The 16,578-nt window shown below is 36.9% G+C and overlaps 1 protein-coding gene across 3 annotated transcripts; it reads right to left on the reverse strand.

Annotated features, from left to right (window-relative positions):
* Positions 1 to 422: 422 nt before the first annotated feature.
* Positions 423 to 14,140, reverse strand: LOC113062327 (cytoplasmic dynein 1 light intermediate chain 1-like). 3 transcript variants are annotated; one of them, XM_026232101.1, is made up of 14 exons: positions 13,983 to 14,140; positions 13,679 to 13,752; positions 12,322 to 12,438; positions 10,823 to 11,053; positions 10,460 to 10,620; positions 9,770 to 9,863; positions 9,304 to 9,439; positions 8,982 to 9,093; positions 8,822 to 8,881; positions 8,645 to 8,689; positions 8,319 to 8,439; positions 7,583 to 7,714; positions 6,520 to 6,538; positions 1,817 to 1,954 (listed from the first exon to the last, which is right to left on the reverse strand). In XM_026232101.1, exons 1-13 carry the CDS (start codon positions 14,084 to 14,086, stop codon positions 6,531 to 6,533), a joined length of 1,395 nt encoding a protein of 464 aa, XP_026087886.1. In that variant the 5' UTR covers positions 14,087 to 14,140; the 3' UTR covers positions 1,817 to 1,954; positions 6,520 to 6,530. The 3 variants fall into 3 exon arrangements, with proteins under 3 accessions (XP_026087885.1, XP_026087884.1, XP_026087886.1); XM_026232100.1 differs by lacking the exon at positions 6,520 to 6,538 and having other exon boundaries at positions 423 to 1,954; positions 8,349 to 8,439; positions 13,983 to 14,139; XM_026232099.1 differs by lacking the exon at positions 6,520 to 6,538 and having other exon boundaries at positions 423 to 1,954; positions 13,983 to 14,139.
* Between the last annotated feature and the right edge of the window lie 2,438 nt (positions 14,141 to 16,578).

Consider the following 16,578-nt stretch of genomic DNA (forward strand, 5'->3'; position numbering starts at 1 on the left):
TTATAAAAATGACCTACAAAATAACCTGCAATTACTTTACTGTGGCAAAATGTATAGAAATGTATTATAATAACCTGCCAATAATTTACTGGTGTAAAATTTAAGAAATGTCCTTAAATTTTAAATGTCCCTTATTTTGTTCAAGTTGTTTATGAATCTTTTTTTTTTTTTTTTTACTAAACTATTACTAAAAAAATATTTTCTGTAGCACTTTTGTAATTTTAGTTGGATTGGTGGCCAAACCTGTTTTTTCTCTAATGCTTTATGGAAGAAAAATGAATGTCGAGAAATAAAAACCAAAATAAAAAATTTAAAATGTTGACCTCTGTGTGAACCGTTCCAAAGAAGACTGTTTTTTACGGAGATCACAGAGACTTCTTGTGTCATAACAGTCTTCACCCACACAAAAGAACGTCAAAGGATTCCCAATAAATACAACTTTAATAGAATGATTACAGACCTGATCCAGAGAAACATCACTACATCTTGTGGAATTATGGGACCATATTAGCGTGTTTATTTCCCCTCCCTCTCTGTTTGGCTGATGACTGTAAATGCAGGTGAGGAGGGTGAGATCTCACCGGCCCTGCCACCTCTGCACAACCCCCCCTTCCTGTCCCATCCCGGTACTAATTTCTAGCTGTTTAAGTCTCTAAACAGACAAATCTCCGGCTGAATTTATACCCCCCCCACACACACAGAAATGAAAAGACAGTAATACTGCTCTTGTTCGCATGATCTCTAGTGCATCCATTAATTAACAGTGCCATAACTGGCTGTAGTTGAGAGATGGGAACACACATGTACAGAAACATCCCATTTTCAAGCTCTTATGAGCCTAGTAATCAAACAGACAAAAATGTTTACACTGGACATAGTTGTCAGTCTCATCAATAGTCTTGATCAGCAGTTACACAGATGACTTCATAAACCATGTCTAAGCTAAAAACCATCGCTCTCTAGTTAAATATACTATTCTGCTATAATCAGCATTGTAAGTCATTTTCAGTGTCATTGCCTACCATCGTGTAATAGTGCAGTATTCAGATACTTTTAATTGTAGTACACAACAGATCACATCAATCTGACTTGGTGACTCTGTTGACAGTTTAACAGCAGCAAAAAAAAGGGGTTATAAATATTATAAAGCATTGAAATCATGTCAGTATATTTGTTCTGGTCCTGTGATCGAAACACTTAAGAGTGCCAAAGATAACCATTTAATAAACACAGACACAAAGTGACCACATCCAATGGATCGTTTGACCGAATCTCTCTCTGACTGAAATGTGATACTTTCCATTATTTTTAATTCATTTTTTGTTCAGACGAGGCTAAGATGTTTAGATAAGTAAAAATGTGCGCTTGTTTACCAGAAGCAAAGAGACTTTTACTTTGGTCGAACAGGATCCTTCATATAAGATAATTCACTACCGAAAGACAAAGAAAATATTTACTTGCATATATACACACTTAAAGTCACAAACCTCTTTCATCGTCTTCTCTCTACATCCCCATTTCTTCTCTAAGCTTCTCTTTTAGTGTCCAACGCTGATCTAGTGTCCTTCATTTCTATGACAACCCTGTCTCTATGTTTTTTTACGGACCCGTCCGCTGTACGTGTGTTCGTGTGTGGAGACAGACTTAGCGATCGCAATTTGCCCAACATGCAGCTTCAAGTCATTTGCAGTAAAAGGAATAAATAGGAAAAAATCCCCTTTCTGAACAAGATCAAGAGGAAACGTGAGGGAGAGTAAGGGTGGAGAGGTTCAGGGAGGCGGAGAGAGCAGTGTAAAGTGGGAGGAGCTTGTCAGTGAATAACCCCTGTTTCTCATTTAGGATTCGTCATTTTCGGCAGGGGGCGTAGTGGCGTTAGTGGCTGAAGAGTCCAAGTCGGATTTGTTGGCGATCCGGTCCAGCTCAGCCTGGACATCTGTCAACCCCAACTTGGAGCCTGAAAATTAACAAGATAAGATTAAATCAAATTAGTTTTAATACGTAGGCCAAAATGCAGATTGTGTTATTTAAAAGAAATAATAACCAAAGCTTTAAAATAATATTTTGGGTTCAATACAAACTAAGTATAAATCGACAGGACAACAATGTTGCCACAAAAAATCCCAAATTCAGTATCTCAGAAAATTTGAATATTGTGGAAAGGTTCAATATTGAAGACACCTGTGCCACACTCTAATCAGCTAATTAACAACCACTGACACCTTACACAAGGCAAGACACAAAAGGTCATTGCAAAAGATGCTGGCTGTTCAAAGAGCTCTGTATCCAAGCACATTAATATAAAGGCGAAGGGAAGGAAAAGATGTGGTAGAAAAAAAATCATCACTTCAGGCTTCCTGCTGCTGACCAACTTTATGGAGATGCAGATTTCAATTTTCCAACAGGACTTGGCACCTGCACACAGTGCCAAAGCTTCCAGTACCTGGTTTAAGGACCATGGTGTCCCTGTTCTTAATTGGCCAGCAAACTCACCTGACCTTAACCCCATAGAACATATATGGGATATTGTGAAGTGAAAGATGTGATATGCAAGACCCAACTATGCAGAAGAGCTGAAGGCCACTATCAGAGCAACCTGGGCTCTCATAACACCTGAGCAGTGCCACAGACTGATCGACTCCATGCCATGCCACATTACTGCAGTAATTCAGGCAAAAGGAGCCCCAACTAAGTATTGAGTGCTGTACATGCTCATACGTTTCATGTTCATACTTTTCAGTTGGCCAAGATTTCTAATAATCCTTTCTTTGTATTGGTCTTAAGTAATATTCTAATTTTCTGAGATACTGAATTTGCGATTTTCCTTAGTTTCAGTTATAATCATCAAAATTAAGAAATAAACATTTGAAATATATCTGTGTGTAATGATTGAATATTAATATACAAGTTTCCCTTTTTGAATGGAATTAGCGAAATCAACTTTTTGATGATATTCTAATTATATGACCAGCACTTGTATATTTTAATTTTATTTATATATATATATATATATATATATATATATATATATATATATATATATATATATATATATATATATATATATATATAAATCAGGGTTATGGGTGAGAGGAGATACATTGGGTCAAATCTTTCAGGGTTTCACGTGTTATGTTGACATTGTAACACAATGTTATGTTGACATTGTGACATTGTGACTTTACATATAAAATGTAAATAATAGATAGTTATCATGGTTTTATTTTAACATGCATATTGTTTACTTAATATGTACACATTCACTTAAATTACAAGAGCCTCAATGTAACCCATATTTTTGAGTTACATACAGAGGTACAAGTCAAAATTAATGTTCATGGTATTAAAAATTGTGTTTTATGTTTGAGATTAATTTGTATTGAACCCAGAATATTCCTAACTGAGGGACAGGGGATGGCAATACACTTAAAACCTTAGCATGTCAGGATTTGAGAGTCTGTAAGTGTACTATAGTGATGTGTCGTTCGTGAACGAATCGTTCTTTTTGAACGAATCTTTTAGGTGAACGAATCGTTCTCGTTCACGTAATCCACTGACTCATATTTCTCGTTCAGTGAAGTTCCTCCCTCCACAGCAGCGCGGCGCTATAAGCAGCGCATGCGCAGCTCAGTGCACCAGGTAACAACTGTTTCATCCTGTCAAAGAATTACTCAACCTCGAGCCAATAGCCTTCGAGTATGAGATGTGACAGAGTATTTGATTTGTTGAATGTAGTGAACGAATACGCCCTTCAATGAACGAGTTTCATATGAGTCTGAACTAGATCTAGAGATCTTATCGTTCGTGAACGAAATTACTGAACTGGTACCCATGTCGTTCGTGAATGAGTTGAATGAGCTGATACATAGCGTTCGTGAATGAAATGACTGAACTGGCACACATGTCGTTCGTGCACGAGTTGAATGATACATCTCGTTCGTGAATGAAATGACTGACCTGATGGTCAGGGTATATTCTGGCAAACAGTTTACCAATCACGTTTCTCAATCGGCAAAGCACATGTCGTTCGTGCACGAGTTGAATGATTTAGAAAATCTCGTTCGTGAATGAAATGACTGAACTGGCACACATGTCATTCGTGAACGAGCTGAATGAACGGATACATGTCGTTCGTGAATGAAATGAACTGGTACATAGCTTATCTCGTTCGTGAACGAAATGAATGAGAGTAAACCGGGTCAGTCTGCCATTTAGCATGTCAATCTCGCAAAAATGCAAAGCGCAGTTATAGGTACTGTATTGTGCACATACGCTTGTTTTGATATTTAGCAACTCCACGTTTAATCCACGATTGATGAATGTGAATATATAATAAACAAACTGTCTGACCAAACAATTAAAATGCTATTTAGGCAAGAAAACCTTGTGCTTTGTTCATTTGAACAACTTAATTAGACTTTATATATTGAATGCGATTATACACACATTTTAATAAAGCCAGATCAGTTTTTGCAACAAGTGAATACGTTCGTTGACTTAAGACATAACAACACAATACACTTTTTGCTATCTGCTGGCTTATTTTGTGTAATACGAAGAAATGGTCACTGAACGAATCAGTGAACGATTCTGAACGAATCATTTTGGTGAACGAACTGAAAATGAACGAATCACTAGAAAGAATCATAATTTCCACCACTAGTGTACTATTTAGCACAAGAACAAGTGGAAAGCCTAAGACACCTTTGCTTCTCTTATACCAATGTTCCGCAATGTTCAGAAATCTTTGAGCTTGAAGGTGAAAAGTAAATGCATAACGATGAAGTGGAGATGAAAGACGGTCAATGAACCTTCACACAGACTCACACACGCATTCCGGCTGAAAACTGGTTTAAAAAATAATAATTCCAGCCAACAGAATAACATTAAGCATGCAGGAAAAAATCTAATTGAATGTGTTAAGAAAGTGAACCATCTGCATATTTAGTGCTTTAAAAGGCACAATTCACAATGCTGAGACAAAGTTGATTCAGAAATTATCCTTTAAGCTAAACCAAAAGCTTTGCTCTGATGGCAATGTTATCACCGTTTGAAGGATTATCTTGTCTTAATTTCACCAATTATGTGCTAACAATTAGCCCTGCAGCAATTGTGGATTGTAACTTTAATTAATTTGCTAGACCTTGTTTTTGACACGATCCTCTGCCTTTACAATGTAGGCACCGATCAAACAAATCGTCACTGTCCTCCATGTTTATATATGTGGCAGACACAGTATTTATTGCAGAAAATTAAAAGAGAGAAAAAAAAGCCAGACCTGGTAATCAGTAACTAAAATTGCTAATTGCTTATTTAAAGATAACCTATGACTTCAATGAGGCATCATGCAGTGATTATCAGGTGCCCTTAAACTGCACAATTTCAAACTCAGCACGAGACAGACAGTGTTAGTCACAGTGGAGCAAGATGGGGGGTCTGAAATTAAGAGGACAGAGACGTATAACACAGCCCAGCGTTAAACATGCATATTTGTGTAAAAGTGCTAAAAGAAATGTATAGCAGTTCTTAAAGAAAGATGCAACAGTGGTTAAATTAAAAGAATGCAAGTGAGGGACACACACCTTAGCGTGGCCAACATCCCCTGGCTAACACACATGATGAAAGACAGTTTAAAGGGGTTAAACATCATGACTAATGAGCAGAGTGAACATGAATGTAGTTTCTCACTAATTCACACATGTATAGAAGAAAAAAAGGTGATGTTACATGATAACATGTTAGAAGAAAGTAAATCAGGGCACAAGATGATGACTGGGAGAGTTCACTGTGGCCAATGAAGTACTTTACCTTAAATACACTCCCATAAAATCAAGCTGCATTATGGGTTCAAAAACAAATGAAGATGCAAATGTATAAAATGAAAGGACACAAGAGTGGGCCATAAAACCACTGCACTTGCTGTTAGTTTTAGAGCCAGTAAGGTGAATGTTAAATCTGTAGAAACCCTTATTAATCATGTTAACAAATGCAGTTACTGCCAAGCTTTTTTTTCCTTCTCGTTTTCACACCTATTACTATCAAGTTCTTGCTCCATTTCAACATTTAATTAAATGGTTTGTTCCAAAATGAAAATTGTTATCATTTAATCATGTAATTTCAAACCATAACTTACTTTCTTTTGTGGGACACAAAATAAGATATTTTCAACTGTATTTGTCCATATAATGAAAGTCAATGGGGTCGAAACAACCCTTCTGACCTTCATTATATGGACAAAAAAACACTTCAGACATTCCAAAGTATGATCTTTTGTTTTCCCACACATGAAAGTCAGTCACACAGGTTTGGAATAACATGAGGGTTGGTAAGTGAAGACAAACTTCATTACGTTGGGAGGTTGTGTAAGCTAATTTGCTCCGCTGAGTTTTGTGTTAGATTACTGGGTTATTACTAAGTAATCGGATGCACTGAGAACAATGAGGGTTGTTTGACTGCTTGAATGATTAGTGGGGTTTTTAGCTGCACATGCAGAGGAGATTATCAAATATATTTTTATTTTACCATCGCTGATGTCAAAGATCTGGGTTGGGAGGATAAAGGTGATGGAGGGTGAGAGGAGGGTGATGAGGACAATATATGGACAAACAAACAAAAAGGGGGAGGAGTTAACAAACTTCAGTGACCGCACATGTGTACAACATGAACAAGACAAGATTTGAAGCGTTTTGAAGATAATAATCTCACAGACCTCCATCAATTGCAACATCAAGCTTCTATCATCTACTGTCAACACAACTCTTTCTGAGGGCTGCGTATTTTTAATTTAAGCCAAAAAAAAACAAAAAAACACACCCAAGGCCTACAGAAACAGGGTGTTTTGGTCAAACTACTTTTATGAAACTGATGTTGAAAAATTGTGAAGAGCCATTAAAACAGGCCTCAGTATAATATTTTCGAGTGAATTTCACCAGATTCAATATTTGTAAAGGTCTTTTTACATGGTATGTGATTAGACTGAGATCTTGTCAGCACTGAGGTTGTGTTAATGTCTCAATGACAGTGTAATGCCTCCGCTTCAGCTCAATGCTAGAGTCGTTGAATTAGATGATTACTGTAAATTCAGTCAAAATATTCAGAGTTCCAGTGAGAGAAAAAAACAAAATCAACAAAATAAAATTGCATTTTCTCTATAAAATGTCTTATATTCATCAAAATTTTGTTATAGTACTGGTGAAAAAGTTCAGAATGGGTTTTCTGATTTTGTTAATGATAATAAAGATGAGATTGTTGATACATATTTACAATCGATATATAAAAATGTCTGATTTTTTTTGATCAACTAAAAAGTATATGCCATTTTAATTCATCAGAAAATATCAAATATAATGAATAATGACATGACAAAATGCTGATGTTGTGAAAATACACAATTGTTTAATCCTGCACGGTGGTATCGGAAGCAGTCAACATGCCCAGCTTATACCATGTAGAACAGATTTTATATACAATTTTCTGTTTTTGAAATACAAAACGCAAGGTTTTCAAGTCAAAACACTTCAAATTCACCATGATAGTGGACATAGATATGAATGAAGGAGTGATACTGTCACAGAGGATCCCTCACCTGATTTGCGGACTGTTCCTGGGGTGTTGTTCCCTCCTCCTGTGGGTTGGCCGCCCGGGCCCGGTGAGCCTGCTTTCTTAGTCAACAGACTGTTGAAGAAGTTAGCCAGCACGCCCTCGCTGGTCTGACCTCCTGCCACAAGAAATGACAATAATTAGCCCAATCATACAAGCTGAAATTCTTGCAGATACTAGCCTAAACTAGTCTCAGGTCAGTGCAACACAGTAATATCTACCAAACCCTGAAATTAAAAACGTGTGTGTAAAGGAAAAAGTCAAAAATTAAACGATAAGTTCAGCAAGGAAACAATCTTTTTAATCCCAACAAGCTCTCCTAATCCTCTCCAAACATGTCAGCAATTTTTCTATGATCTGAACCTATGAGAGTAAAGTCCTCTGAATCTACATACAGGAAACAGTCAAAGTGTCATTCATGATCAGTGCTGCCCAAAATAAACCAGATTTTTCACCCTATAAGTCTATACACAAGCTTTGCCACATGAAATAAGATGGGATCTCATGTTGAAGGTCACATTCTTCCCAAGATGAGAGAGTGGTGAAAGCCATGAAACCAGAGAGACTGGACGAAATAAATCCCCAAGAACTAGAAAGGTGTGACTCCAAAAGCGGTTGCTCCCAGTAGTTGTAAAGATGCAGGAGAGAAAATACAGGAAGGAATGCAGAAGATGGAGAGGAAACGGAGGCATGAATCCTGAATATGGCGCACTCATACACACCTTTCATGTTGGGATCAATCTTCATGGTACCTGATTGCATGGGCATGACGTTTGCAACGTTAGCTGCCGCTGAACGGTTGGTCGTCCTCGGTGAGCCTGTGGGAGCTCGGTTTGTTGGGTCCTGTTATACACACATTTAGAAATGTTTCAGGATGATAAAATGTAGCAAACAAAAACAAACAAACGCTTGGGGTAAAAGTATCTGTTAAATGAATACATGTAAATGCAAATGTCTTGCAGCAGGAAAAGTCTTTAGCCAAAACACGATTCAACAGTGAATAAGACCGTGGGCTGAAATGTAAATCAAGCGCATGTAAAACACTCACCACTGGTCTTCCTGCAGTGACCGGAGGCTGTTTAGATAACAGAGACTGGGAGCAGAACAGAAATAACTCAGTTTATTTCTTTAATATTCAGGCAATGATTTATCCATCAAATGACAAGTTTGATAAATCAAGAAATAATCATTTTTGATGATTACGTACACAATATTATACAATTACCTGCAACTTTAGTAGAAATACTTGGTCATCTTCAGCTTGAACTTCCTTCTCATGTACAAACTGGAAAGACAGATCAGAAATAGGTCATTACTAGATTAGAGAGAGGCTATAGCTAACTGCACATCCACTGGCGGAGAAGGAATTAAGAGTGAACCCTTACCTTTCTAACTGGAGGTTTCACTATTACATCTTCAAAGTTGTCATCTGCTTTTACAGTCTGGAAATTTTCATGCAGGATGGCGATCTTTTTTTCATTGTCCCATCCTGATGGACTGAAAATGAAAAAGATTATATGAACATGTTCCATTTAAAGACACATTTGAAGTAATAAACCCATTTTACTCCATTACCCATTTGTAATTAATAAGCTAATAAAAAACGGTGCTTTTATCATTTATTTCACATATAAACAATATGCAATTGATTTTCATTTCATGTTGATTGAAATTAGTGTTAGTTTGCCTTGACGTCCAAACACTTACATAAACACAGAGTCTTTCTCCACCACCTGAGCTGGGATGTTGAAGGGAAAGCCATATAACCTGTGAACGAGGTATTTATATAACAAGTCTAGATTTTTGTTCTCCTTCATGGATGTGTAAAGTAGTGCAGCTCCATCTGAAAGGTCGCTTGTGAAGGAACACAAGGTGAGTTTACATTTAAACAAGGAACATGTGAACTCCTCAATTTGGCTCTCTACTTGTACAGATTTCTGGAAAGCAGCCATTATTACAAGTCAGCAGATCATGTTACCAAAACCTTAAAATACAGTACATCTACCTGTGCAGCTGCTGTTATTGTATTCAGATGCAGAAAATCATTAAACTATTGGCATTTAAAGATAAAAATGAATGTGGAAATAACCTGGCCTTCACGTGACTAAGATGCACAGGGTGAGTTATATTCATCATTACAGCTTTGTTTAGATGTGCTGATGTATAAGGATACACTGCAAGCAGAAGCGTCGAATGTGAGACTGGATGAAGTCTAAGTGCTCGTCTTTATAATCGTGCTCCTTCTCCAATGTGCTGATGGCATCACACTACAGAGAGAGAGAATTATGAAAGAGAGACTCCATTAACATACTACTACATGCTTGCTTTGTAATTTGTATATTCAGGGCTTAGTGAAAGTAAAAGCAGAACCAACTTGGTGAACAGTGACAAGAAATGGATTGTAAATTCAAAATATGAATTTCAAATTGAATGCTTTATAATTCTGGAAATTTTAAAATAAAAGCTTAAGACTAAGAAATATTTAGAATTCCACATGATTTCTAGATTACCAGTCAAATTTGTGATATGAACTGCACTGTTCAAAAGGTCAGATATTAGGCTAATAATAAATGAAATACGAAAAAAATAGCATTGCAAATGTTTATTACATTAATAATTAAACATTGAGCAGCAGATTGGCATATTAGAATGGTTTCTTAAGGATCATGTGACACTGAAGACTGGAGTAATGATGCAGAATATTCAGCTTTGACAACACAGGAATAAATGACATTATAAAATATATTCAGATAGAAAACAATATATAAATATTAATGATCCCAAACTTTTGAAAGGTAGTGTATGTAGTGTTGTGACATGTAATTAAAAAGCATCTACAGGTGATTTGAGGCAGCCCCTGTACCTTAGTGCAGACCACCACTATAGGCAGACCCAGGTTGTGTGTGAGTGTATTATCTCCCAGCGGCAGCAGGACGCTCTCTTCCTCCGACTCAGGATTCCTTCTCTGGGGCACAGCGTCCAGGTCACTTCCTGGTTCCACATATTCCTGAAACTGCTTCACCACTGAATACAAACACAGTAACATTCAGAAATTTACACACTACAAACTCATTCATGCAAGTATAAGAACCGTTTGTGCCTGCAGCAAAATATAGGACTTTCACAGCTCAAAATGCATCACCACACTAGACCAGTCCTACAGGGCACTTAGCATGCAAACAAACACACACAAAATCTAAAAGGCACACACAAAGACGCTACTCACATCTGTGCTCCAGCTCTCTCATGGTTTCAGGAGGAATTCTGAGTTTGTCCACAAAATCCCTCACAACACTGCCCCATTTCTGCAATGAATCGAGGGCCAGCCAGGGCCGGGACAGATCAACCACAAACAGAACCAACGAGTCCTCCAGGTTATCCGTCGATACGGCAAATTTCTGCAGGCCTTTGTGGTACAGGTCACCATCCAGCACCCATGCATTACACCGTGCATGATCTGACAAAAAGAGTTTGATTCGATTTAGCATGTCTGTATTGAATTACCTACTGTTGGTCATTAGGTGCAGCTAATGACTTTCACGATAGCAAGCAAAGACATTTGACATTCAACTATGATAAGCTGTGGTCATTTTGATCAGCTCAGCAAGAAAAGAGCTTTCCTCCAGCATTTCCATCTCAGTCCTTGGTAGTGCAACTGAAGCAAACAGTCAAGGCAGGCACTGCCAAAAGATCTCTGGGTTGATAAAGTTGTAGGCAGGCACAAGTCAGGAGGTAGATACAAAAAAATGCAAAGGCTTTATTAATGCCTAGAAGCACAATGAAGTCAGTTATTAAGAAGTGGAAGGTATCTGGAAAAAAACAGGCCCTCCCTGAATCAGGATGTCACTACAAACTGGATGAAAGAGCCAGGAGGAAACTGTTCAGAGAGGCTTACAAGAAGCCTACAGCAACTCTGAAGAAAGGCCACATGCAGTCACAACTGGGCTTTTTTAAACCGCACCTTGAAGATTCTGAGGCAGATGAGACTAAAATTTTATTATCTGGCCTCAACACCAAAAAAATGCGCATTGCGTACAGTGGGGGAAATCCAGTACAGCTCACCATCCAAATAACAGCATTCCTACAGTAAAGCATGGAGGAGGTGATATCCTGTTATGGGAGTGTGTCTCTGCAGAAGGAGCTGGAGGATGAAAAATAGATGGGGCAAAATACCATCAAATTCTTGAGAAAAAATCTGCTGCCCTCTGGCAGAAAGTTGTCATTGGAACATGACACTAACCCAAAGCACACAGCAAAACTGACCACACAGTGGATGAAAGAGAAAAAGGTGAATGTCCTTGGATGCCCTAGTCAGACCCTAGACTTAAACCCCACTTAAAATCTGAAGAATGACTTGAAGACTGCAGTCCACAAACAGTCACCATCAAATTTAACTGAACTTGAGCAGTTCTGAAATGAAATCCCAACAAAGTAAAGGCTAAAATTAAAGCAATAGGTGGTTCAACAAAACAGTGACATAAAGGGGTGATCCTTTTTCCAACTCAGTGATTCTGTTTTTATTTTTCTGACATGTTGGTGTTATATCTTTCACCTGGATGTTAAAAGTTGCATGAATAAATACAGCTGGATAAAACAAAAAATGTGTCCGTCTTCATTTCAGGCTGCAAAGCAACAAAATTAGATCATTTTAAAGGTGGGTGATTTTTTTAATACCCACTGTATATTTTGCCAGTATCAAACTGTAGACAATGCTTTAATATTTACCATCGATATCATCATCGTGAACACTGAAATACAGGTACTCTAAGCCCCGGCCCTTCATGTACTCTTCTACACCTTGTAGTTTGGCCACCAGGGTGGTCTTACCAGACCCCACCTCACCTGTAACACAAAGTCAGTTTAACACACCAACAAATAATTGAAAATAACTTTTAGGTACATTTGGATCCTGATTTTATTTATTTATATATATATATATATATATATATATATATATATATATATATATATATATATATATATATATATATATATAGCATATTTGATTATCATTATATATTATTTTTTATTAATTTCATTATGAAATAGTATTTATTGGTTATATAATAATATAATTAATAATAAACATACTGTATGGTATATAATCATGCTGCATTTTACTCTTGTTTTTACGCAAATCATTTATTTATGCATAATAAATCTTAGGTGAGGTGAACTGAGAATTGGCGGCAATGTTTTTAAAGCACATAAATGATGAAAGGATTAAAAAAAATTGATGGTGCTTAATCTTCAAATATATCAATAATCTACAAAAAAAATACACAGATTGTACACAGATAGTTTCATGAAGCTCCAGAAAGTTCAATAAAATAAAGTTATCTTAATATGGAGAAAAAACATAGGGCAAAACATAGTTTAAAAAAGCTGAGAGAATAAAAATAAATTATATTAATAAACAAGTATTTGATTTATGTATTCATTCAACACAGTTTGCATGACTGTTTGTTATGTCTGACGCCCTACAAGTAAAGCTCACCCACTGAGGCTGCAAACATGAGCCAATCACTGGCTGCGTCTTAAAAAATAGTGAGCTGCCTACCCAGACAGCATTTTCACTCATGATAGAAGGAAAGACAGCGTTTTCTATGCATAACAGACACATACACAGCCTGTTTGGTATCTATTATAATTCAAATGAAAAGTTTTGTTCCTGGCAACACGAATATATTGCTGTCTAAGTAGGCGGTACGGTAGGTTTTATGACACGGCCCCTGTCTGAGAGTGCGGATTATCTCAATTCACCAAACCCGAATGTCCGTACCATATGCAAATCGTAAAGACAATAAAATCTCAGAATATTAAAGCAGTGAGTAAAATTCACGAGACGCGCGGTGTCTGACGGTAAGGACTGGAGACAATGACGTGTGCCCAATAACAATAATAGCAGCACGCTTACAATCACATCAGTGCACATACAGAGCGAGCTATCGGTTCATTCAAACCCTTGCATTCAGTCAGCATTGCAGGATATTTCATAATAATAAAAGAGCGGATGCAGACCAATATGATGAACAACAGACATTAAACGGCATTTATGTGTGACAGAGGAAAAAACACCCACCCATAACCACCACATTCTTTCCTGACGGCAATTTTGATCGGGAGCGCGTCGACACCTCACTCAATATCGATGACCTGAACGTAGAGGAACACAGGGTGGCATTAGCTGTTAAATCACAATGCTTTATAGAATATGCATCACTGCGACCATTGATTCAGACTGGCCTGTGTGTGTACCTGCCCGGCTGGGGCAATTTGCAAGTTAGCGGCTAACAACTGTCACATGCGGCTCTGAGCCACCAAAAGGCGCGGTCTGCACATACAGTCGAGATTGAATGGGGGATAAAAGAACCGGCTAGGCCTACCATAAATTCTGTCCGTCATCCTCCTCGTTATTTTGGCTTTCGGGAGTGCTGTTATTTACATTTGTGCTAACCGATTGGAGTGTATTTCTGCCCGTCGTCGCCATCTTCGCAGGCTTGAGTGACACCCCTGACCGAGTCCCGGATGTTGCTTTTCTGCTGGGTGTGGACCACTGCGAGCCGCAATCACTGCACTACAGCTCAGGGGAATAGAATAGAATATAATAGAATCTTTAAAAAATGTTATTTCTTGGTATCTAATTTAATATAATATAAATATACGCCTCTCAATTCATTATATTCATAACCATCCATTGAATTAATACAAATATAAACAACAACCCACTGAGTCTCAGTAAAAGAACAGAATGATACCAGAATATAATAGAATACGTTTACTATAAAAAAAAAATAGAATAGAATTATAAGCCTTTTAAATAAATTTAAAATAATCAATGGGATGAATATGAATAAACTCAGAATAAAACCATTTTATTAATTGGATAAACAAAAAAGTCTTTATGCAAAGATTCCAAGAGAAGTGTGAGGACATTTGGAAATGTAAAATCATTGCAGAAATAAATAAAGAAAATAGGAATAGAATAGAATAGAATTAAAACGTCACATTAAAAAGTTCAAAAAGTAATGATTCATGCACACTCAAGCAGTAGGCCTATTCATCAAGTTACAGTAGGCCTATATCAGTCGATATCAGTAGCAGCAAAAGCTGTTAGTTTACATGACTGACCTCATGTGGGCAGACATGTTGAGATCATGTGACACATTAAATCTGGGTTATCCCTGTTATTGACTGTTTTTGAATAAATTAATAATGGAATGAGAAATTGATTATTTCTACAGCAGCATCTCCACTGAAAACTTATACTTTTGCAAACTTTTGCATGATGACTGACTGCAAAATATAAAAAGGACGCATTTTATTATGCTGAGGACCATCTCCTTCCTTTTTTAACATGTATTGCATTTCTTTGCTGGCAAACCAATAAAATAAAAGCAGTTTAACATTTGAATTTGAGCAGAGATGCACAGATCAACCATCGTCCATAAAGCGCAATAATAATAATAATTCTTATTAAACAATTTTTTTTTGTCTGTATAACCCAAAGGAACGAAGAATTCAGATGCAAAAGCCTCTGAGAGGTGTCTGAAATTTTCTTCTAAAATTAGCATTTTTATCAGGTTCCTATATTTAAGTTCAGTTATTTGACTTTAATGACATAGAAAATTACCTATACATTGCCATTAAAGTAAAATTATTGAACCTAAAAATAGGAGCCTGATAAAAATGCTAATTTTAGAAGAAAATTTCAGACGGCACTTTTGCATCTGAACTTGCATTAGGCTTTTGCATCTGAACTCTTCAAATATTACATCAGCAGACAGAGCAAGCTCAATGTTCACAATGTGCAAAGTATGAATGTATCTCTGAGGGGTCTTAAGAAAAAGTTTAGATGGCATTTTCTTTTAATCTTGCCTCAGTTTGATGCATTGTTTTCACAGCGGTAATCAAGTGTTACCGGAATTCTGATTTAATAAAGTGATAAAATAATTGTGAAGACTGAGAATGAAATACCAAACAAAGTTTTGTCTTGCTTTAATTTTTGTTCAGAAAATGATCTGGTTTACACACAGCTTGCTGTCTGTGAGCAAAGAGATGAACAAACTGGCTCATAGCAGTTTATAAAGACAACACTTATATTTCAAGGTGACCGAAATCCCTTAGGTCTTCAGCCTTTGAGCAACATGTAAAGACTGACATGTATGCGCTCACCTGGCAGATTCACACCAGCTGAGTTACACAATACCTTGATCATTGAATACTTATTGACATTCAAAAGATATAAAATGTTAAAAAGATATATATAAGATAAATGTATTTGAGTGAGCTCAATCAATGCAAATTTAAACAATTCCAGAACACAGGGAAACAATGCATCACTGCTGTTCCTTAAGCGCCACCTGCTGACAGAGAGTGAATTTGCATTTTCATTCAGCCCTAATTTCACAAAGATAAAGTCAGACCATTCTGTTTTTGCTTCAGGTTTTTAAATTATACAGTCTAATTTAGATCAAAATATAGGCTAATGAAGCAACTAAATATATTCATCTTGCACTCATATTTTTATTCTTTTTTGTCTTTTGCTTAAATAAAATACATAAAAAAATCAGTATTGGATTTTGCCATACATTAAGACCAGTGCATCCCAAAATTTGAGAATGTTTGAAATAAAGAAATTAAGATTTAAATGTTAGTATTGTAGAAGCCTTTGGATGATAAAGTTCTCTAATTTAAATAGCTAGCTGAGTTAATGTCGGGTTATTAATTGCAATTTCTATGTGAATAATTGGTGGTTGAACTGGCTACGATGAAAGGGGCACCAGCTAAAATCTTCACTATCCCATCACCACAGAACACAAGATCCAGGGGGCGTGGTTGGATCCACATCTAGGGAGTGGAGACTGGAAGGTTTAGGGGTGGAGATGGTTGGGTTTAGGAATCAGGCAACCAGGGCCTTGCCTAAGGCACCATATTGGTCAGAGCTAGCCCTGCCTCATCACACCTGCCTGGAAGTTTTTC

This window comes from Carassius auratus, chromosome 44 (assembly GCF_003368295.1).
Source record: "Carassius auratus strain Wakin chromosome 44, ASM336829v1, whole genome shotgun sequence".
Lineage (NCBI taxonomy): Eukaryota > Metazoa > Chordata > Actinopteri > Cypriniformes > Cyprinidae > Carassius > Carassius auratus.

Coding starts and splice junctions, on each gene's coding strand:
- LOC113062327 (XM_026232099.1), bottom strand. CDS start 14,086: ATGGCGACGACGGGCAGAAATACACTCCAATCGGTTAGCACAAATGTA. Junction 13,753..13,982: donor GATGACGGACAGAATTTATG/GTAGGCCTAGCC, acceptor CTCTACGTTCAG/GTCATCGATATTGAGTGAGG. Junction 9,440..9,769: donor TCGACGCTTCTGCTTGCAGT/GTATCCTTATAC, acceptor GCGACCTTTCAG/ATGGAGCTGCACTACTTTAC.